General features: G+C 37.2%; 1 protein-coding gene across 1 annotated transcript in view; it reads left to right on the top strand.

Annotated features, from left to right (window-relative positions):
- GRIA4 (glutamate ionotropic receptor AMPA type subunit 4) overlaps positions 1-25,307 on the top strand; it is a 516,704-nt gene that overhangs the window by 318,286 nt on the left and 173,111 nt on the right. Inside the window, exon 5 of the mRNA XM_019948657.3 lies at positions 9,507-9,691. Coding sequence (XP_019804216.1) covers positions 9,507-9,691 — 185 coding nt within the window. The remainder of the gene's footprint in view (positions 1-9,506; positions 9,692-25,307) is intronic.

The following is a 25,307-nucleotide window of genomic DNA, read 5'->3' as shown; positions in this document are numbered from 1 at the left end:
AGGGCAAAAGCCTGAGTTAGAGTATCACCTGTCCAGTTATTGCAACTGCAAAAAGGCAATTTTGCTACTGACTTCTGAGAATGAGAGTAAATGAGGTCAGAGATGTGGGGCTATGCAGGCTACTGTAAAGAATCAGTGAGAAGCTTTGTGCTGTGAGTGATATGATCTGACTTGCTTGCTGTGACTAGTCTGAAGGAGGCAAAGGCCGAGCAAGGAGACTTGTAAGGAGATAATTGTAATAATCCAGACAAGAGGCAATGTGACTTGGACCTAGATGCTGGCAGTGGCTATAGGGAGAAATGGTCAGATTCTTGATATATTTTAAAGATAGCACTGACAGAATATGCTGAAATATGAGATGTGTTTGTGAACAAGAAGAGTTGATGATGACTGTTATTTAAAGGCCTTCACAACACAGCCTCAACCTTCCTGCCTAGTTTTATCTCCTGCTTTCCCTGTTCACTAAAGTGTGGTGGAAAAGTCCCTAAAATTAAAAATGGAAGGCCTGAGTTCAAACTGTGGCTCTGCCACTTATTAGGGTAATGATTTGACATAAATCACATAATCTATCTTTATGTCTATATCTTCACTTATATGGCGGGGATAATAATACCTACTTCACAAGGCTCTTAGGTGATTCAACTGTATTGTAAAATGATAATAAAGCATAATATAGTTTATGAATCTACTACTCTAGAAAACTAGTCTATTAACTATTAATAATTTATTAAGTATTCTTTTTTTGTTTGTTTGTTTTGTTTTGTTTTTTGCGGTACGCGGGTCTCTCACTGTTGTGGCCTCTCTCATTGCGGAGCACAGGCTCCGGATGCGCAGGTTCAGCAGCCATGGCTCACAGGCCTAGCCGCTCCACAGCATGTGGAATCTTCTCAGACTGGGGCACGAAACTGTGTCCCCTACATCGGCAGGTTGACTCTCAACCACTGCGCCACCAGGGAAGCCCCTATTAAGTATTCTTTAAGCTTCCACCTCTCTGTCTTTGCCTTATGCTGCAGTAACTCCTTCCTCTTCACCATCTCCACCGATTAAACCCTCCCTGTCCTCTAAGGACCAAATCATAGTACAGGTCATTCTCTCTGCAGTGAAGTTCTCTCTGAGGGGCGCTATTCCTCCTCTCAATTCAACACTTTGCTTTCCCAAAGTGTTGGTATATAACTTTAATATGAAAATTAGGTCTTAATGTAAGGCCAGAAACTATCAAACTCCTAGAGGAAAACATAGGCAGAACACTCTATGACATAAATCACAGCAAGATCCTTTCTGACCCACCTCCTAGAGTAACGGAAATAAAAACAAAAATAATGGGACCTAATGAAACTTCAAAGCTTTTGCACAGCAAAGGAAACCATAAACAAGACCAAAAGACAACCCTCAGAATGGGAGAAAATATTTGCAAATGAAGCAACTGACAAAGGATTAATCTCCAAAATTTACAAGCAGCTCATGCAGCTCAATAACAAAAAAACAAACAACCCAATCCAAAAATGGGCAGAAGACCTAAATAGACATTTCTCCAAAGAAGATATACAGACTGCCAACAAACACATGAAAGAATGCTCAACATCATTAATCATTAGAGAAATGCAAATCAAAACTACAATGAGATATCATCTCACACCAGTCAGAATGGCCATCATCAAAAAATCTAGAAACAATAAATGCTGGAGAGGCTGTGGAGAAAAGGGAACACTCTTGCACTGCTGTTGGGAATGTGAATTGGTTCAGCCGCTATGGAGAACAGTATGGAGGTTCCTTAAAAAACTACAAATAGAACTACCATATGACCCAGCAATCCCACTACTGGGCACATACCCTGAGAAAACCAAAATTCAAAAAGAGTCATGTACCAAAATGTTCATTGCAGCTCTATTTACAATAGCCCAGAGATGGAAACAACCTAAGTGCCCATCATCAGATGAATGGATAAAGAAGATGTGGCACATATATATAATGGAATATTACTCAGCCATAAAAAGAAATGAAATTGAGCTATTTGTAATGAGGTGGATAGACCTAGAGTCTGTCATACAGAGTGAAGTAAGTCAGAAAGAGAGAGACAAATACCATATGCTAACACATATATATGGAATTTAAGGAAAAAAATGTCATGAAGAACCTAGGGATAAGACAGGAATAAAGACGCAGACCTACCGGAGAACGGACTTGAGGTTATGGGGAGGGGGAAGGGTGAGCTGTGACAGGGCGAGAGAGAGTCATGGACATATACACACTAACAAACGTAAGGTAGATAGCTAATGGGAAGCAGCCGCATGGCACAGGGATATTGTCTCGGTGCTTTGTGACAGCCTGGAGGGGTGGGATAGGGAGGGTGGGAGGGAAGGAGATGCAAGCGGGTGGAGATATGGGAACATATGTATATGTATAACTGATTCACTTTGTTATAAAGCAGAAACTAACACACCATTGTAAAGCAATTATACCCCAATAAAGATGTTAAAAAAAAAAAGAAAATTAGGTCTTAAGTACTTTAAGTGTTTAATATGAAACAAACATTATTTGAGTGACTGTTAATTCATAAATCTATATTTTAATATCCTTATGAAGATATAATGGTTATATTTTATGCAAGTTTGAATTGTGAACTTTATATATTGTGATATTAAAAAATAGGTAAAATCAGAATTGTGAATTTTATGTAGTGTACTATAAAAAGTAGATAAAATCTCAGTTGATGAGCAAAATAGTAACTATATAAATTATGCTAGATATCTATTTCTTTAGGAAATTGGTCTTCAGTCATTTGGCTTTAAAATTACACAAATTTTTCAAGAATGCTTTTCTTGCATAAAAAGAGATTCCCTTATATTATAAAAAGATATTGATAAATATCCATAGTGCTGAGGAGATAAAAAATGCTACAAACAAGCTTGAAAAAATATCCAATTATTCTTAGGGAATATTCAAAATCTACAGAGATGGTCTCTTGAAAAATTGATGTTTATAGCAAGAGAGAAAAGTGGGTTTCTCAAACCTGTCTCAGAATTTAGCATACTGCTTTGGGTGATGAGGGAGGTGACTGCAAAGACCATATCATTAGAAGTAACTTGACATCTGAAATCCAAATAGAAAAATATTCGTTTCTTCAGGAGATCAAAAAGACCTAAGATTTTCTTCTGAAAACAAGTAAAATGAACACCAGAAGAACAGATTGTCATTATGCTCAAATCTTCCTTCTCCTTATTCCTTATGTTTCAACAATAACCAAGTTGATTTATTCTGCCACTTTAATCTAGAAATTACTCTCCTTCCTTATTATCTCTCACCTGGATTACTTCAATATGGCCTCCCAACTGGTTTTCCTGTTTTTTGTGTTACCTTCATCCATTGTATCCTTCACACCTTAGCTAAACAATCCCTCTAAAACACATGCAGTTCTGTCAGTCTCTTCTTAAAGTTCCTGAGGAGTAAAGGCCAAATTTTATAATATGGTAGAGAAGGCCCTTATGAGGTGTCCCTTTCTTGTTACCTCTCCAGCCTTTGAAGCTCTTCCCACAGTCCACACCAATTTTCCACACGCTCCTTGTTCTTCCAAACACACAACATAATCTGAAGCATTTGAAGTCCCTGAATGTGACCTGCCATGCTTCTTCTGATCCTCTTGACATCCTGATTCCTCTCTATGAAATTCCCATTAATTTATTTCTGTGTTCAGACAACTTTGCTGAGCATCTACTGAGAACCACTAGACTAAATACTGAGCACAGAAATACTCACTACTTTCATGGAGCCTACAGTATGGGAGTGGGGGGAGGAGAGGGAAGACACTAATCAGATCATCATTCAAAATATATGGTTAGAAACTGGTAAAAAAAAATCTCTGAAAGAAATGTACAGAAAGCTACAAGAGATTATATGAGGAGTAAGTGATCTAGTTAGAAGGTAAGTGATGTCTAAGGTGAGGTCTGAAAAATGAATAGAAGGCAAAAATGGAAGGAAATAGTCTTTTAAAGGGAACACTAGCATGTGTAAAGGCAATGAGGTGGAGATGCATGCTACCTTTTAAAATATCTGAGAAGGACAATGCTGCTAGAGGTTAGAAAGCAAGAAGAATAATGGTACAAAATGAGACTAGAAAGAGAGGGAGGAGACAAGTATGACCAGATTTTGGTATGTAACATAAAAGAATAGGAAAACATTGAAAGCTTCATTCAAGGAAGTACCATAGACTTTCCAGACAGAAACAAACTAGACAAAGATTAGTCTAGTTGCCATGTAAACAAGTGAAATAAAATTCTCCAGTGGTCTAGTTCTAGAAAAGCCCAAGAGAAATAAGAAAATAACGCATGCCTGGGAGGAGGAGTTTAGTGCCTTGAACCTGTGGCAAATAGTTGAAAATATTTGCTATATGCCTGTATAAATAAAGATTAGGTTCAGTTGCAACTGACAGAAAACTTTAAAGTTTTAAAGTATCAAATTCCCCTGTATGATATCTCTGAATTAAATATGGACACTACAATGTAGTGGTCAAGAGACAATAAATGTTATTGTCAGAAAATACAAGAGGACTTAGGGAAAATCTAAGACCCAAAATAACCATCTTTGAAGAAGGATTTTCTATTTTTACTCTTGATTTTTTGTAGAAAAGGGAAAACTCAAGACATTCCATCTTACCTCAGGTTTATATGTATGGCTTCAAACTGTGTAAGTTGGCAGATCTTTGCTTATTTTCACTATGCCCTTCTTGAACTATGGCATAAATAAATGCTATAGTCACAGCTGCCGATAATTTTAACCAAGCTACAATGTTGGTTACTCCTTCTGTGTTCTGAGATCTTAGAGTTCAGACTGTAGCCTTTGAACATGTTATTTCAGTACCTAGGCTGCTTTGGAAAGAGTCCAAACCAAATGGTTACTAAATCGGCTCTGTAGTGCCATTATGATGGCGTTAAATGCCGTGAGGTTTACAGAATCGTATTCCTCTCATGACTGAGATTAAAATACAGTATAAAGTAGACTTTCAGATATACACACCTTTCTCTTGGAATATACTAGCTTTGGATGCCAGTAATTATGCCAGATCAGAGAAATTGGGTAGTAGTAGGTACCTGCATAGCAATCTATAAAATTAATGAAAGAGGCTTTAATTTGAGTAAGTACAAACTGCTGCTATATCCTTTTGTCACTTCTTTTTAAGCTCAACGATGCCACATGGGACAGACCCAGTCCTCTCCTTCCCAAATGAGTTCCCATGGCCTCAATGTTTCTCTATCTCATACTTATAGAGGCATATCCTTCATCTCATTAAATTAATTATTCTGATGATATTCCTCCCTAATTTCTACATTTTCACTTCTCATTTTCTCCTCAATTTCTTACTTCTCTGAAATATGACTCCTATATTCAGCATTCCATTGATGCTACTCCTGTTGTGTGCACCAGTGACCTTCTAATTAAAAAGCACTTTTCTATCTTTATCAAAGAGAAGGGTTTTTAATAGCATACAGATAACTCTCTCCTTTTTGAAATTATATCCACTCTGACATAGATATTTCCTGACTCTCTTCCTGCCCCTCCATGTGCAGATAGTTGAATCAAATAACTCTTTCAAAAGAGAACATCAGATAAACAAGCCCAGTTTGTGTTCCTAGCAGCTGAATATCTGGATGGTACTACTCACCCAAAATAGGTCATTATTCATGGGTGATATAAAAAGTGTTGATGTGTAAGGATACAGTAGCTCAAGACTGCTTAAATCACTATGATTCTATTTAACATAATTAGTAATATCATTATATAATATAACATTTAAAAATATTTGTATGTGTAACTGATAGTGTTCTTTAATAACCATGAAAAAGCCTTTAATCATTTATTTTAATCCAACAATGTGATCTTCTCCATCATACATTTTCACTACTATTCTAATAAAATTATTTTGGGTCTTTTGAAGTTACTTACACAATACAGTGTAATTTGTATAATAGTTACTTAAATATCAGTTTTGCTAGATCCTGGTCAAGACAAGAATCATAACTTTGTTTATCCTGGCATATCTTAAAGAATCTCGGATGTTTTAGTTTTCAATAAATTATATTAGATTAAAATGTTAGACAGCTTTTAAATAAAAGCAAGACTTAAAAATTCTTTACAGTAGTGAACGCCTCATTACTCTTGTGATATTCACCTAAAACTGTAGTATTCATTTTCTGACCAACAATATTGCACTACAGATTTTCTAAGAACTAGGAGATACAAATCATAGGCAGTTGTAGAATTAATATGACTTGACTTGTGATTTTCTAGTTTATATAACAGGTAAGTTACACAATCATAGATTCAACAGCAGTATTTTCTCTGAATTACAATGTATTCCCAACTATCTTGGCAAATAAATAAGACAGGTACATCTGAGTTGCAATGAATAAGATAGGATATTAAAATCAAACACAGCTTGTAAAAGAACTCAAATTTTCACCTGGGCTCTGAAACTATAACTGTGTGTCCTTTGCATTAAAAAGATGTCATTTATTTCTGACTATGATTAATGGTTCTTTTTAGGCAGCCAACTTTCTTTGCCCTTTAACAAAGATTGTGTCCTAGGGTTTTGTTTTATTTCAATTCTAGTGTCACTTCTAAATCTGAAAACTCAGATAACAAAATGTTGAATTTGAATTATAATTTTGTTTTATTAGTGTGAATCTTTCAATATCTGTTATGCAACTGGGAACGTATATAAATTTCATCAGAAGATGTGTGGCTCTATATTCTGTGAAATTCCTGTAGGTAGGAAAATAACAGCCTAGCACTGACATATCCACATGACGTGATGATAACAAACAAAGGCAGTATCTAAAGAACTGTGCCAAGCTGTGAATTGGTCACAGGGATGATGTGTGTGGACATAGTTATTATTTTTACAACATGCAAGAAAATCAAACAAAAAGTTTTTTTTAATTATTTTGGTACTACAGTAAATAAAAGGAGAAAACGGAAAATAAGATGTCAATTGGTATTTTTAAAAAGAGCATGTTCATAGGTGTCAAAAATGAATGAAAGAACATTAATTCACTATCAGAGAGCAAATCCCAGTAACAGGATAAATGAGGCATGAACGTGTACAGTGTACATTAATGTTGTTTAACCCAAGTTTGTGTGCTAGATGCATAGTGAGGCCAAACAAACAAAAACGTCGGAGTTTGGATCAGAGAAAGGTTTACTGATCTAGAGGGTGCTACTCTCCAGAGAAGATGGGAGATGTAGGTTTGTCTCAGATCCATCTTGCTGGTTGGCCAGGGTGCAAGGGTTTTAAAAGCAAAAAGGGTAAAAGGGGAGGGGGCCTTGTAATTTCAGCTTCCCATAGATCTCAGTTGCAGACTTCCTGCCACCGTCTTATGATTTGATGTGTCATTGGTGATTTTGATTGATTGTTCCTACAAAGCAAATTAGTAAATCATGGTCTTATGATCCTTTAACTTCTTTCTAGGAGAGAGCAAAAACAATAGTTGAGACATTTTATTATTTACTTAGAGCATTATGTGATGGTCAAGAATTTCATTTCCCAGTTGGCCCCTGATGTTTTTTTCTGTTAAGACCTTTTGGGCTTTGTGTTTTCTCCAAGACCATTTGAGTTTGCTTCACCTTTGTTTGTGTGTTCCCTCACTTCCCTAATTAGTAACTGATGCTCTTTGGAACTCAAGGAAGGCCTAGAAGACTAAAGCCTTTCTCTAAAAACAAGAAACGGGGGACACTGAGGGACTTTTGAACCCAGGAGGACCCTCAGAGTCCTGCTTGATTTCATTAAGATAGAATGCAGACCATCATGTTACGTATGCATATAATAGGAAACAAGGGAAAGAGTACTGAATTTGGGGCAGGGATAGGGGGGATCTAGGTAAGATTTGAAGAGATAATTACAGGCATACATTACAAAAGGAAAGACTAAACAAAGCAATAGATATACTAGAATAATTATATAGTAATTAACATGCCCTCTTTCTTCCTCTTTAGGGAATTGTTTTCATTTTGATAAAAATTAATCCTGACTGCCACAGTATTTCATTTGGCAGGATATCAGGTAATTTATATTTCAAATATGACCTCATCATCAGTTCCATCTGTTGATATTAAATGAACATCCGTAATGTTTGAAACTCTGACTTGTAGAAAACATACCTAAAAATAAAAATCCTTGAACCTGAGAGACTCACATACCAAACAGAAAACTGAGTAAAGGGTGCTCTTATCTAGCAAATGCTTTGCATTCATTTTAAGTCTTCAGGTTTAATCCACCCAGCTCTCCACTCTAAGTCCAGGGACCAAGGGAGGGAGAAACTATAGGCAACTGCTGCCATAGAATGAACTCAAATAAGTGTTAGACCTTCTTAAAGAGGACTAGCATATTTTTTTATGCTAAGCCACAAGGGGAAAAAATAACAGGCTCTGATCCAAAACAACCTTCGTTTAAATGTTATACATAGATTCAAAGAATCTTTTTTCCTTTTTTTCACATTCCAACTCAAAACTGAGAGCTCAAAAATTCAAGATTTCAAGACAATGTTGTCATGAAGAAATATTCTAAGTGCTGGGTTCATGAGTTTGCCCCTTCATCTTTAATCCAGACATTAAGACCCATGACTTCCCTTCCACATGCAGAGAGATCTGAATGAAGAACAGTGTAAAGACCATTCCATTCCCTCTGGAAGTCTGTTTCCCGCTAATAAATGCTCCTTTTTCAGCAATCTTAAAGGCACCTTTTAAACCTTCAAGACCCAGTTCAAGTTGTTTCTCCTCATGGCAGTTTTCCTGGTCCCATTAAGGCAGATTTTACCAAACTTTCCCTTGGGCCAACACTTTCCCTTGAGTACGGCTATCATTACACAGTTTTAAACTAAGTTTCATTTGTTTATTTGAATGTCTGTTTCCTCTACTAGATTATGAGTTTGAGTGCCCATTGCATCACCTAGTTTTCATTCAGTTCACCCCCAATCCACATCACTCCCCTGCCAAGACAGGAAGAGTTAAATAATGCCTTCTCCATTTACAATAATGGGTCCTCAATAAATAGTGTTGCAATGTTTATTTTATGACACAGTTGAACCCAAAAATGTTGTTACTACTTTGCTCAAGGGGAAAATCAATACAGCTGTTCAAAATTAATTCTGTCTAGTGAGTAAAATTAGCAAAAAGTTTATGAAATTGTTCTTGACTACGGGTGGTACTAGATTTTGTTTTTGGTTTATCTCATCAAAAATATATCCAAAGCAATGTAATAGTCTTTGGTAGAGGGATTTTGAGAGCTTACTCAAGGTATGATGTTGCTACTTCATTCAAGCAATATTTTTAAGGAATGTTTTTGCCCTAAGTAAAGAAAGTAAAATTAAATGATTCAGAAATAACCACTCATGTTTTTAAATTTCTAATAATTCATTGTATGTTTTGGAATATAAAAATATTGATGTAGACTCAGTGCCTGCATGTTATTTAAGGGCATGTTTTTAGTAACCCCTCTGGATTTTCTTCCCCACTAGGATACTCGATACTTCAAGCTATCATGGAAAAAGCAGGACAAAATGGTTGGCATGTCAGCGCTATATGTGTGGAAAATTTTAATGATGTCAGCTATAGGCAACTTCTAGAAGAGCTTGATAGAAGACAAGAAAAAAAATTTGTAATAGACTGTGAGATAGAGAGGCTTCAAAACATATTAGAACAGGTAAGTACTGGACTTTATGTTATTATTAACCTAGACCTTCTACAAAAATATTTGACTTTTTTTGGCCCATCAATATCTTCTTCCAACAGTTTAGCCTGAAGTGTGGAGTTTGGGAGTTTTCAGTCCATGATTTATTTATCTCCAAGACTAAATCATAATCTTTTATCACCAAAGGTCATTGTGGTTCTCAATGAAGTTAGAAGTACTTTTCCTCACACATTTTAAAGACATACAATAGAAAGGACTTTTTGTGACTCAAGAGCTCTTGACCTCCTATTTTCATAAGCATTAAGATTGAAGATTAATTCCATCTAAAATATTAGAAAATGTGACTCTGTACTTTTTATAACCTTTAGAGAAATAGCTCTGTGAGAAATATCAACATGAATTAATAAAGCAATGAAATAAAAGAAAATTAAGTGGCACAGTGCATATAGCATATTTTCTTCTAGATGTTGTAAGTAAAATACATTACCACCACAGTGAAGATGGCTTTCAAATCTCCTCACAAGAAAGAATCATTTAATAAAGCTTTCAGTAAGTATCTGTTGATTTGATTTGAAGCATACAGGAAAAGATAAAATTGAGCTTTGTCAGTGTGTTATATGAAAGAAAAATATCATCAGATAATGGATAACACTTGCCTTGCCCCTAATCCTGCATATCATGATAAAGCTTTAAAGGCTGTATTTGGCCAAAATTGCAGTGAATGAATGCCATCTAGTGGTTTTATAAATGTTTGCTCCTATTTATCTACAATATGTTAGGTTAGCTAGACAATAATGTAGCATGTTTTATTGGTTAGTTTGCTACATACAGTTTATTTGCATAACAATATGATTTGATTCACTTACCAATTTGGAGGTTTATTTATGAGAACAAGTTAAGTACTCAACTATACATATCAAAGCCAAGATATGTTTCAGAGATTTCTCCTTAATATCCAGGGACGCTGAACTAGATGCCATAAGTTTCCTTCTTCAACTATAATTAGCATTTGTAAATGTTAAAAGTAAAAAAGCATGTAGTGGGCTTCCCTGGTGGCGCAGTGGTTGAGAATCTGCCTGCCAATGGAGGGGACACGGGTTTGAGCCCTGGTCGGGGAAGATCCCACATGCCACGGAGCAACTGGGCCCGTGAGCCACAGTTACTGAGCCTGCGCGTCTGGAGCCTGTGCTCCGCAGCAAGACAGACTGCGATAGTGAGAGGCCTGCGCACCGCAATGAAGAGCGGCCCCCACTTGCCGCAACTAGAGAAAGCCCTCGCACAGAAACGAAGACCCAACACAGCCATAAATAAATAAAATTTAAAAAAAAAGAAATAAACAAGGAGAGAATAAATAAGATTATTAAAAAAAAAAAACCATGTAGTATTTCTTTTAAAGTTCTCATGAAGCCAGACTATACTGTAAGGAAAAATGAAAGAGTACTCTCCTCCTGTTACACTTTTATAAAAGAAGAAAAAAAAACATTTGATTGATGAATTGTGTTATTATTCTATTAGAAAATGTTAATTTTAACCTGTACATCACTCAGGTTTATTCCTCAGGGAGTCCAAGAAATCATTAAGGTTGTGATTATACGAGGTATATGAAACTTTTAGTGTGCATTTATGGAATCCAAGAAAAAACTCTCCTACTTTCTTAAGTAAGACCTGGTCACTTCAGCTCAAACTCCCATTCTCCCTCCCTCCCACTCTACCCCTATGTTGAGAGTTTGAGTTGTTTGACATGAACAACTGAAGCTTTGTAAATAACTCTTCATGAATCCCACAGAACAGTCAATTCTAACATCTTCCTGTCAGTGGGTAAGGCTCAGAAAGACCCTCTAGTTGCTAAAAGACTTGTGCTTAAAAGACCACAGCTGGAGAAGGCAATTGAGTGCCTAAAGCATATTGACCCATTTCAGAGGCTTAGCAGGTTTCTAAGAAGAAAATCAGTACACCCAGGTGCTATGGATAAACTTGTTGAATAAATAAACCTTAAATAAGCTCTCACTAAGGGAACCAAGCATCTAACTTTTGTTATGATTTCAAAGAAATTATTTTTTTTATTTTTTCCAGCTTTATTGAGATATGATTAATATGTAACATGTTGTAAGTTTAAGGAATACAACATTATAATTTGATACACAAATATATTGTGAAATGATTACCACAGTAGGGCTAGCTAACACCTCCATCACGTCACATAATTACCATTTCTTCTTAGGGGTGGGAACATTTAAGGTCTACTCTCTTAGCAAGTTCTAAGTGTACAATACAGTACTGTTAAATATAGTCACCATGCTGTACATTAGATCCCCAGAGCTTAGAAAACTTGAGGTTTACCATTACCATTTCTATTTTAATTTCTTCAGAATGCTAAAAGTATTTTTTATCATGACTGGATAGTAATAATGAGACTATTAATAGATTTTTGTCTATTTAAAATACGGCTCAAATATAAATATCATAAATTGTAACAAAGTCTACTCTACTGTAAGAATATATTGTGTTCTTAATTGTCCTATAAAATTTCTCCCCAAGAAAAACTGTTTCCTATTCTGAACATTTTTTAACTGTCTATATTTTAATTCCTGTAGCTCTAAGCAAAATCACTTTTAATGTTTCTTGACTCATCTAAAAACAAGAGCTAGTCCAAACTTTGTCAGGAACTTGTACATTTACTTCAATAACTCTGTGTTTCAATATCCTCCTTAATAAAATGAAATAACAATAGAAAACAATTTCAGAGACTCAAACAAAGCATTTTTTAAAAAGTAAAATGCTAAGTAATCTTGATCAGAAAAATGTCTCTAATTTTTTTTCTATTAAAGTATAGATGGGGCTTCCCTGGTGGCGCAGTGGTTGAGAGTCCGCCTGCCGATGCAGGGGACACGGGTTCGTGCCCCGGTCTGGGAAGATCCCACATGCCGCGGAGTGGCTGGGCCCGTGAGCCATGGCCGCTGAGCCTGCGCGTCCGGAGCCTGTGCTCCGCAACGGGAGAGGCCACACAGTGAGAGGCCCGCGTATCGCAAAAAAAAAAAACCCAAAAAAAAAAATAAAGTATAGATGATTTTCAGGTGTACAACATAGTGAATCAATATTTTCATAGATTATCTTCCATTTAGAGTTGTTATAAAGTATTGGCAATATTCCCTGTACTGTACAACATGTCATTGAATCTTATTTATTCTATACATAGTATATTGTACCTCTTAATCCCCTACTCCTGTCTTGTCCCTCCCCCGTTGCCTCTTCCTGCTGGTAACCACTAGTTAGTGCTCTATATCTGTGAGACTGTTTCTGTTTTCTTATGTTAATTACTTATTTATTCTTTAAATTCCACGTATAAGTGATAACAAACAGTATTTGTCTTTCTCTGCCTGACTTATTTCACTAAGCATAATATTCTCCAGGTCCATCCATGTTGTTACAAATGGCAAAATTTTATTTCTTTATGGCTGAGTAATATTTCATGCTATATATATACACGTGTGTGTGTGTGTGTGTGTGTGTGTGTGTGTGTGTGTGTATATATATATATATCACAACTTCTTTATCCATCCATCTGTCAATGGACACTTTACTTCCATGTTTTAACTATTGTAAATAATGTGGCTGTGAACATTGGGGTGCATGTATCTTTCTGAATTAGTGTTTTTATTTTCTTCAGATATATATCCAGGAGTGGAATTCCTAAATCATATGGTAGTTCTATTGTTTAATTTTTTTAAAAACTTCCATACTATTTTGCATAGTGGCTGCACCAGTTTACATTCCCACCAAAAGTGTACTAGGGTTCCCTTTTCTCCATATTCTTGCCAGCATTTGTTATTTGTGGGCTTTTGACGATGATAACCATTCTGACAAGTGTGAAGTGCTACCTTATTGTGGTTTTGATTTGCATTTCTCTAACAAATAGAGATGTTGACCATCTTTTCTTGTGCCTTTTGACCATCTCTGTCTTTTTTGGGAAAATATCTGTTCAGGTCTTCTGCCCATTTTTTAATCAGGTTGTTTGTTTTTTTGATCTTGTGTGGACTGTTTATATATTTTGGATATTAATCCCTTATCAGTCATATCATTTGTAAGTAATTTTTCTCATTAACTAAGTTGTCTTTCTATTTGTCAATGGTTTCCTTTGTTGTGCAGAAGTTTAATTAAGTCCCATTTGTTTACCTTTGCTTTTGTTTCCTTTGCTTGAAGAGAATGATCCAAAATATATTGCTATGACTTATGTCAAATAATGTGTTCTGCAGATGTTTTCTTCTAGGAGTTTTATGGTTTCCAGTCTTACATTTAGGTCTTTCATCCATTTTGAGTGTTTTCTTTGTATATGGTCTGACAAAATGTTCTAATTTCATTCTTTTACGTGTAACTGTCCAGTTTTCCCAGAACCACTTATTGAAGGACTGTCTTTTCTCCATTGTATATTCTTGCCTCTTTATTGTAGATTAATTGACCATAGGTTCATGGGTTTATTTCTAGGCTCTCTATTCTGTTCCACTGATATATGTGTCTTTTTGGTGCCAGTACCATACTGTTTTGATGACTGTAGCTTTTTAGTATAGTCTGTTGTCAGGGAGTGTAATACCTCCAGCTTTATTCTTTTTTTCTCAATCTTGCTTTGGCTATTCAGGGTCTTTTGTGGTTCCATATAAATTTTTGGATTATTTATTCTAGTTCTGTGAAAAATGTCCTTGTATTTTGATAGGGATTGCATTAAATCTGTACATTGCTTTGGGTAGTATGGACATTTTTAAAATGTTAATTCTTACAGTTCATAAACATGGGATACCTTTCAAGTCTTTGGGTCAGCTTCAAATTCCCTTCATCAATGTCTTATATTTTTCAAAGTATAGGTCTTTAACCTCCTTGATGCAATTGTAAATGGGATTGTTTTCTTGCTTTCTCTTTCCCATAGTTCATTATTAGTGTATAGAATAGCAACAGATTTCTGTATATAAATCTTGTATCCTGCAACTTTATTAAATTGTTTTATTAGTTCTAATGGTTTTTTAGTGGAAATTTTAGGGTTTTCTATATATACTAATATGTCATCTGCAAGTAGTGACAGTTTTACTTCTTCCCTTCCAATGTGGATGCCTTTTATTACTTTTTCTCATCTTATTTCTGTGGGTAGGACTTCCAATACTATGAAAATAGAAGTGACAAGGTTGGGCATCCTTGTCCTGTTCCTGATTTTAGAGGTAAAGTTTTCAGCTTTTCACTGTTGAATATGATGTGACCCGTGAGTTTGTTATAATACTAAACCGACTCTACAAGAAGTGTTAAAATGGAAAAGAAAAGGTTACAAGAAGTGAGAATTTATAAGAAAGGAAAAATCTCAGTAGTAAAGATCAAGCGGGATCAGAGCAGACACCTGGAGCAGGCTCAGGCACACACTGTGACAGCCCTGGCCTGCCAGATAGAGCCCCAGGCCAATCCCAAACTGCCTCCTCTGCATTCAGTACACCCTGTTCAGGTGCAGGTCTAGGTCCCAGCCAGCACCATCATCTGCCTTCACCCTAGTGGAGAGTTGCAGCAGAGCAAGAGGGGCTGGAGCAGGCTGCCAGTGTGGGCTGGGGTGTACTCTGGGGCGGCTACAGGAAACTGGTCAGAACCCCAGGGAGTTTTCAATCTGCTTCCCGCACCTTTTCCCAAAAGCAAGTGTGTGTGCACATTCTTCAAAAGTAAAGTGTCAATTTCTTACAGCCTCGTGTTAAATCCAACTGGTTTACAAACCAGCTAAGGGGACTTGTCTTAGTGCAAGACCCCAGGTATGGGGTGCACAATATGTGGTTCGAACCCCTCACGGTCGAGGGAGAATGTCCAACCCCATGATATCCTCCTCCTTTTCTGTGTCCCCTGCTAGGGATGGAGGTTCTGACCTGATTTCTTCTCTTCCCTCTCTACCCATCCCTGTGTGGATCTTTCTTACAGTCTTGTTAGTGGAAGAGCTTTTCTGCCAGTTTCAGTTGTTTACAGCTAAAGTTGCTCCACATATAGATATATTTTTGATGTGTTTGTGGGGGGAAGTGAGCTTGATGTCCTCCTTCTCTGCCATCTTTATCTCCCGTCAAAAAATTCCTTTGACAAAAGGTAGCCCTTTCTCAGAAGATAGTGAAATTAGTACAATGAGGATAAGGGGATGTGTTAGTAAATTTCTAGAAGGATGGGCACACTTCATATTGTGGTGACATGCTGTCAATAATTACTTCATTGACACTTCAATTTGTATCAATTTTCAAAAACTTAATGGAAATAGCTCACAATTTTCTCTCAAAATATGTTAATGAACAACTGCTTCAAAAAGCACTTTATCTTCTGTACATGTTTTCCAAATTATTTTTATGCTATGAATTAATTAGTTCTTATAAATGTGTTGCTAGTTAAAATAGCAGTTAACCACATATTCATTCAAACATCTCAAAACATGAATTTCAAAACAAGTATTTGAAAATGTGTTTTAAAGTTATATTGACTTTTCCACCTTAAATTACACCACAGAAAAAAATGAAAGAATTTATGTAAATATCACTCACAGAGCTATTTAAGGCAATAGAAATATAGCAAAACCACCAAGTTAGATTTATTATATTGTTTGTTTCATGCTGCAATAAAACAAATTACATTTTGTCTCTCTAAATCCAATGGGCAATTTGGTTCAATCATCTGCAGGAAAAAACTATGAAAAGAAACTTAAAACTAAAGATACTTTTTGAGTATTTGTTGAATTTGTGATCAATTATTGATAGAAAGAGTTTCAATTTTTACTTAAAGTAATATACCATTTTGGACACTAACATTATTCATCTTACCTAGTTTTCTTCATCAATTATTTTATAGAGTAGCTCAAAATAGCTTAATATAGCTGGAAACAAATGAGTTGTTTTTATATCAAAATAAGTGCCCACTATAAAGTGGGAACCTTTTCATATATTATTTATTTTCACACATATACTTTGATTTTAAATTTTGATTGCTTGCAAAAAGTCCCTAATGATTTTATCTTATGCCTTATCAGTTGGACATTTAAGTGTCAGACTTTGATTCATGTGTATAACCCAGTATACCAAAAAGCAGCAACAAACTTGATCTTAACTGTCTTTCAGGCATTAAAGATTATTTGACCAAAATAGCATTTAAGGCTAATGGTTGCTCACATATTTTTAATACACCATGAAAAATACCCAAGAGTCATGCAGCTAGATTTCTGTGTTCTATAGTCAGTGAAACCCTCCTTTTCTGGAATACAGTCTGGGCAGTGGGATGGCATGTACTTTCTTCTACCTCTTCCTTTGGTCAATTGACATATTCCCAAAATAATGATGTTTCCAAAAATGATTAATGTTTTTAGCTTTTGAGAGATGGGTAAGAAATCTTCAATTGTTAATTTTGAAAAAGTAAGTGGAGTAACTTAATGCCTATGACTCTTATTCTCCTTACTTTAAATAAGCATTGGGCTGAGATGATCTTGTAAAACCCTTCTCACTCTAAAAGTCAATAATGTTATTTCCAATGAAGACTTCCTGATAATTGCATTTGATCCTGAAGCAATAAATAATTTTACACATAGGCTATATGTTGAAAAGAAGCATGAGGTAAAACCCCACTCAAGTGGCCATTTCTGTATATTCATTCATTCTACAAATATTTATTGAGTGTCCACTTTATTTAGGTCGGACATTATGCTCTGCTGAAGATAAATTTATGAGCAATTTCTGTTCTAGTTAGTAACTCTTATCTGGTTAACTAAGGCTCAAACCAAAAGCATTTCCTAAAATCCTACTAAAATATATTCTTTCTTTTAGAAATATAGTACATATAAAATGATCAAGCATCTCAGGAATTTTGCTATGAGTGCCAGTTCTTATTCAATACATGATGATATGAAAGGCATTAGATAGAGAACTGGAACTATATTGGCCCTAGGACAATTTATTTATTTGGCCGTAGGATGTATTTAAGGAGTCTAACCAAGTATTTATCAGGAGAAGATGGTATGGGTGAACCTTACAGTATGAAATAGATGTTTAACAAAAGAATGGGGAAAAATGGCTCTACAGGTGGCTCACAGTTATCTCAAACTACCTCTAATACATACTCAAATCGGTGCCCCTTTCAACAGTATTCTTGCTTTCACTATATGACAGGGAAACTCAGTGTCCCACTAGACACTCAGATAATTGGCAAACCCAGTGACCTTGTCATACTGTTTGAAAATTAATCAAAAAAGCCTAAAAGCCATGACTGACCTCTCAGAGGTTTGTTACATCACCAAAGGAAGCCAATAATTCTATCTCAGGGCATGATCAATTAGAAAAAGGAAAATTCCTTACAAACAGAAATATGGCTGTTTGCACATAAGTGGTGAAATGTGGACATAGCCCCCAGCTAACTTATTCTAAATCCAAGGCCACCTCCTTACCTAGTACTACTTAAATGAGATGTCAGATCCCAGACAGGATTTTTGGCAAGTTGTCAAATGCATGGCAACAGATAAGACTTTATTTAGAGCCTGCATTTACAAATTTTCAGAATTCTCTAACATAAAAAAATTGCATTAAATCTAGAACTCTACCCAATCACCTCCACTTCCAAAAACATCTCTAGCTCTGAATAAAGTATCAAAAACAACCAAAGCCTTCAGTAGCCTGCCTCTTATGCCATAACTGGTTGTATCATTATCTAGAAGGAAATACACGTTTTATTTAGTTACTGGCTAATGACCATAAAGTCATTTTTTCACACTAAAATTTTTAAAGAAAACACAAAAACAAGAGTAAGGGATAGATGAGACAAAAGAAGCACAAAGAAAAGAGTAAAGCTACCTTCGGTTATAAGGAGTAGTCACTGAAGAAGAAATCTGATAATTGGAGATAATAGCTTTGATTATTTGAATCATCTATAGGATTAAACAGCACACATTCTAACAGTAGGAATGAGTCAACAGTAGTAGACTAGACAATTCTGCCCTTGATTCCTAATGTATTAATTCAACATCTATGTGCCAGACATCATTCCAGGCATTGCAGGGCTGTACAAAGACGAGCAAAACATGTTCCCTATACTGAGAATGCTTACACTCAAGCTGGGATATCAGAAACATGAATAAATAATTACAAAACAATTTGATTGGTTCAGAAACAGAAGTATTACAAAATATATCAGGAACCCAGAAGATGTGGTGACTGAATATAATCAAGACAGTCAGAAATGCTTCACAGAGAAAACAGACATTTAAATTGAAAATGCATTGTATTTTTCCAGGAACAGAAAAAAGTAAGGATATTCCAGACAGAAACAATTGTGAAAACAAGGAGGTCTGTAAAAGCTCAGAAGGCAGATACTGTTGTGGGAAAACCCAAACAAACTTCTTGACCAACCCATAGTTCTAGCTGATAAAAATCAGGCGGGAGCAAATGTAGAATTAGAGTGGCACAGTAATTTAAGATGAAGTGGTAAAGACCTGTAGTAGCAAGAAAATGAATTCTTTGTGTTGTATTAGTTTAGCTATCTGTCTTTGCTGTTGACATATCTCCATCAGAGCAGGGTCTATTCTAATTATTTACCAATATATTCCCAGTGATATGAAAGAGGATCAAAAAATTATTGTTAAATAAATGAAAGTCTGAATGAGCTTCACTTGAAGACACAGGCAAGAGATATTTCTTTTATGTGTTCAAGGGAAGAGCACCCAATAGCACCCGGAGTTTCTGAAGGTAAGCTCTCAGTTACCTGAGAAGCTTTCTTGTCCAGAATATATCACCCACCAAAGATGATAGGAAATTTGGGTTTTCTAGTTTGCTGTATAAGCTGAAAAAAGCATAAGAGTTTCATTTCCATATATTAAAGTAACAATGCATAAGGTGCAATGGGAACAAATCAGGCACTCAAATTACTACAGCAAAGAAATTATATCAGCAATTTCCTACACTACAGTACTGGCAGAGCTTGCTGCTTTTGCTTCATTATAAAGCTGCATTTGCAAATAGAGCTTTGCTCAGTCAGGAGCTGCAACAAAATAAGAGGAACTTAAAAGACATGAAGTTATGTCCAAAAAAAGGAAAATTTTACTTCTTTCATTTTATTTTTTGCCTAATTGATTTGAATGTACAAGCCCCATTACAATTTATGGGGTTTGTTGTTTTCATAGAAAATGAAAATACATTTACATATCTCAGTCAGACTAGTATAAATTTGTGGGAATTAGAAAGGGGTCTCTAATTGTCTCTTAGCTACTGTTGCCATGGATGGAGCTATTCCTAATTTTGTTCTAAAATTTTTTAAAAAGATAAATTGAAAAGTAAAGCAAGCAAAGAATATAAGTTTTTTTGAAAAAGAAAAATATAGTTTTTGTCTTAAAAGAATTGTGAATTCTAGGATTAAATTGTGTTCAACTAATTTGTTTTAGTTGATGCTGCAAGAACACTTATTAGAATAGTTTCCATTATTATTGTTGTCAGAAACATTCAAAAGCTCAGCTTTAAAAAAAAAGATAAAGAAAAATATTCTTGATAATTTTAGAAATATAAAATAAATTAGTTTTACTAGCCTTAAATAGAAAGCAGCTGCATAGAAGTATCTACTATGGTTTAGGGAAAGACAAGCACTATTTCTCTCTTTTTTTTTTTTCCCGGTACGCGGGCCTCTCACTGCTGTGGCCTCCCCCGTTGCGGAGTACAGGCTCCGGACGCTCAGGCTAAACGGCCATGGCTCACGGGCCCAGCCGCTCCGCGGCATGTGGGATCTTCCCGGACCGGGGCACGAACCCGCGTCCCCTGCATCGGCAGGTGGACTCTCAACCACTGCGCCACCAGGGAAGCCCCTATTTCTCTTTAAATAGAAAAGAGAACTTCATAATTTATTTCAGTAGAATTTTGCATCTACTCTTCAAATGTTTAAAAGACAGTGAAATTAACAAAAAAGAAGTAAAACATTCAACAATACCTTTGAGGACACTTTTTCTGAATCTTGTAAACACTATAAATATATTTACTCTTTATAAATCCTAGAGTATATTAAATAGTTCAGTGATAAAGTATACTATCTGCCAGTAGATGAAGTGATTAATCTTTTTGATCACTTTGATTCAGTCAGAAAGGTAAAGGAACAAATTCACTCCTAATTCTCCCTTTAAGATCAACCATATAATCATTCAATACTCCCCTACTGATTTTCTGTGTTTTCTCTGAGCTCATATACAACCAATGCCAAGTTTAAAATCAGATTGTGGCAGAAAATTAAAGTGGTCTTGTTCTTACAAAAAGGAAAAAAGGAGGAAAGAAAGAAAAAGAGAAAGAGAGGGAGGGAAGAAGGGAGGAAGGAAGGAAGAAAATAAAGGTTCACATAATCACTGGCAAATGGAAGAAAGATCAAGATTAGATATAGGGAATTTATTTTCTATTTTTTAAGGTTTTTTTCAAGGTCACAAACCAAATGTTTGTTACATTTTTCCAAAGTCCAGGCTTAAATTGTATCTGTACTTGCCCTATGTCTTTCCCTTTAAAACCATAGAAACTATACTAGAAATATATATATTTGAATTCTATTTTTATAATTAACTTGTGTCTATTTCTGCTGATTGCTATCATAATGCAAACTTAAAAGTCAAATATTCTGTGTAAGATAATAATATGTTACAAATATCTTGCAGCTAACAGAAGAGAAACAATTTTTCTTGTCTCTGCCCACCCCACACTATAATTTTGCTTTCTTAACATGTATACAACACTCATCTATTTGCTCATTTATTAAGCAAACATTTATCCAATACCTACTAATTTCCAAGCATTGTATACAAAGTTAATCAATTTCAATCCAGGGACCAGGACAAGGTGGCAGAGTAGGAAGATCCTCGACTCACTTCCTCCCACGAACACACCAAAATTACAACTATATGTAGAGAAACTATATCTGAGACCAACCTGAAGACTAATAGAAAGACTTCCACAACTAAATATAAAAAGAAAAAGCCACATTGAGATGGATAGGAGGGGCAGAGACATGCTCTAGCCAGAACCCACACTCCGTCACTGCAACTCATTGCTGGAAGGAATATCATAGGCTCAGAGGTCGTCCCTGAGGAATGAGGGCTCCAAACCCCACGTTGGGTTCCCTAGCCTGGGGAACCTGCATTGGGAATATGAGCCCCCATAATGTCTGACTTTGAAAAACAGCAGGGTTTATTTCCAGGAGAGCCAGAGGGCTATAGGAAACTGAGAATCCACTATTATAGGGTTCACACTTAAAAACTTACCCTCTCCCAATTCCCAGCACAGAGACAGTAGTTTGAAAAGCACCTCAGTCATACATGAAGGAGATTAATCAACTAATTTTAGAGCATATGCCTGAGGGGCAGGGATCTGTTGGAACTTTCTCTGGGAATGGAGGAAGTGGTGGATGCCAATTTGGGGGTGTGGGGGGTGGAGGTTGTGGCTCACTGTCCACCTTGCTGGCCCAGCACTATCAGGTGTCATTTCTGGTTCTCCCTATCTAATCAACACCACTCTCTTTGCCTTGCATTCGACTTGCTTTGGACCAGATCCAACCAGCAATCCCCCAAAGCAGACCTGGCAGTCTCCCTCAGTAGGCACTGGAGCCCCTCCAAAGTGGCTCCCCACACCACCAGTACTGTCAGGCACCCATGGATTTCACTGATGCCCCCCAAAGTGGCTCCACAGAAGGGCCCAGCCCTGCACATAAAAGCTTTTGTAACAGTTGCAGCTGGGCCTTAGAGTCAGACTCACCAAAGGCCAGCCCCACATAGCAGCTCTCCCACAGTAAGCCACAACAAGAGGGCACACACACCCAACACAGAGGGTACTCCTGGAGGACCTGACTCTGATGACCAGGGAGACCATGCTGCTGAACCCCAAAGGATACCTTCTACACAAGGCCACTCTTTCAAGACAGGGAGATATAGTTGATCTACCTAATACATAGAAACAAACACAGAGAATTAGGCAAAATGAAGAGATAAAGGAATATGTTCCAAATGAAAGAACAAGACAAAACCTAAAAAAAAGAGCTAAGCAAAATGGAGATAAGCAACCTTCCAGATAAGAATTCAAAGTAATGGTCATAAAGATGCTCATTGAACTTAGAGGAAGAATGAAGAAACACAGTGAGAAATTTTTTTACAAAGATAACTATTTATGAAGCAATTATTGATGAGAAGGACCTGAAGACTAGCAGAAAAGATCTTTTACGACTAAAGATATAAAGAAGGAACCACAACAAGACTTATAGGAGGGGTGGAGACACAATATAGTCAAGTCCCATACCCCCAGTGGTTGAGCCACAAACAGGAGGATAATTACAATTGTGGCAGCAGTTTTGGGAAGCTCCTTCTACCACATGGACACTGGTGCTAGCAAATGCTATTTTGGAATCTTCCTTCCAGCTTATAGTGCCAGGACCTGGACTTGCCCACCAACCTGTTGGCACCAATACTGGGATGCCTCAGGCCAAGCAGCTAACAAGGCAGGGACACAGCCCAATCCATCAGCAGGCTGACTGCCATAGCTTCCCCTGAGCCCCCAGCCACCCTAGGACCTGGACCTGCCCACCAGAAAGCCCAGGACCAAGACCCACCCACCAGTGTGCTGGCACTAGTCCCAGTATCCCTGGAGCCCTGCAGCCAAAGACCCCAGGACCTGACTCCACCCACCAGTGGGCTGACACTAGCCCTGGGACCAGCCTAACCCATCGCTGGGCAGGCCCCAGTCCCAAGGCCTCTGGGCCCTGGCTCTACCACCAGCCAGCTGAAACCAACTCCAGGACATCCAAGACCCTGCATCCAGAGACCCTGGGACTCCACAGGACTCTGCTCTGCCAGCAATCACCTCTAGCCCCAGGCACCCCACTTCAAGGGGCCAACACCAACTCTGAGATCCCTGGAGTCCTGAGCCAGAGACCCCAGGACCCACCCACCAGCAGGTCAATACCAGCTTTGGGACACCATGCATGCCATAGCCAGTTGTGTCAGGAACTGGTCTTGCCCATCAGTGGACAGACACCAGCTCCAGGATCTCCAGGGTACTGTAGCCAGAGACTCTGGAACCAGACTCCATCCACCAGCAGGCCAGCACTAGCCCTAACGACCTCTGGGCCCCAGCCCTGGCAATCAGCAGGACAACACCAGCTTTGTGACACCTTGGGCTCCTCAACCACACACACTGGGACCCAGCCCCACTCACCCATAGGCCAGTGCCAACTTTGGGACATCCCAGATCCCACAGCCACCCATTTCAGGAGCTGACCTTTCCCACCAGGAGGCCAAAACTAGATCCAGGACACTTGGTCCCAAAACCACCCACCCAAGGACTTGAATCCACCCATCAGCACTAGCCCTGAGACCCCCCCAACCAGGGCTCTACAGTTAGCCAACCCATGACCAGACCCCACCCACAAGCAGCTGGCAGCCTGTAAACAAGGGCAGAGCCTGACAACCAATTGGACCAGGTGCCAGCCATGCTAACCAGATCACCCATAGTAGTTAACCCACCACAACAGAAGAGCCCATGCAGCCCAGAGAGGGGGAACCTCTAAATATATAGCTCTTGTGGCCAGAGGGGAGTGTGCTGCTGGGATTCATAGGACATCTCCTAAAAAAGATCACTTCTCCAAGATTGGGAAATGTAATCAACCTACCAAATACATAGAATTAAAAACAGATAATTAGGCAAAATGAGGTTACAAAGGAATACATTCCTAAAGAAGGAACAAGATAAAACCAGGGAAGAAGAACCTAGTGAAGTGGAGATAAGCAATCTACCCAATAAAGCGTCTTAGGTAATAATCATAAGGATGCTCAAAGAACTCGGGACAAGAATGGATGAACACAGTAAGAATTTTAAAAAAGAGTTAGAAAATATAAAAAGGAACTAACCAGAGTAAAGAATACAATAACTGAAATAAAAATACACTAAAAGGAGTCAACAATTAATTAGATGATACAGAAGAATGGACCAGAAATACAGAGTAGCAGCTATCACTGAAACTGAACATAATTTTTTTTTTTAAATGAGCACAGTTTAAGAGACCTCTAAGACAACATCAGACATACCAACATTCACATTATAGGAGTCCTAGAAGGAGAAGGGAGAAAGGGACATGGAACATATTTAAAGACAGAATAGCTGGAAATTTCCCTAACCTGGGAAAGGAAACAGACCTCCAGGTCCAGAAAGCACAGAGGTCCCAAATATGATCAACAAAAAGAGGACCACACTGAGACACACTGAAATTAAAGTGGCAAAACTTAAAAATAGAAAATATTAAAAGCAGCAAGAGAAAAGTAACAAATTATGAACAAGAGAACTCCCATAAGGCTATCAGCTGCTTTTCAGCAGAAACTCTGCAGGTCAGAAGAGAGTGGCACAATATATTTAAAGTGATGAAAGAATAAAACATGCAACCAAGAATACTCTACTGAGCAAGGCTTTCATTCAGATTTGAAGGAGAGATCAACAGTTTTAGATCACAAAATAGTCCACAAAATAAGTCTCAGTAAATTTCAGAAGATTGAAATTACATCAAACATTTTCTAAAATGATGCTATGAGACTAGAAGACAAGCAAAATCTAAAAGCATTCAGCACCACAAAACCAGCTTTACAAAAAATGTT

Source organism: Tursiops truncatus, chromosome 8 (assembly GCF_011762595.2).
Source record: "Tursiops truncatus isolate mTurTru1 chromosome 8, mTurTru1.mat.Y, whole genome shotgun sequence".
NCBI lineage: Eukaryota > Metazoa > Chordata > Mammalia > Artiodactyla > Delphinidae > Tursiops > Tursiops truncatus.
This window is presented reverse-complemented; position numbering and strand designations above follow the sequence as displayed.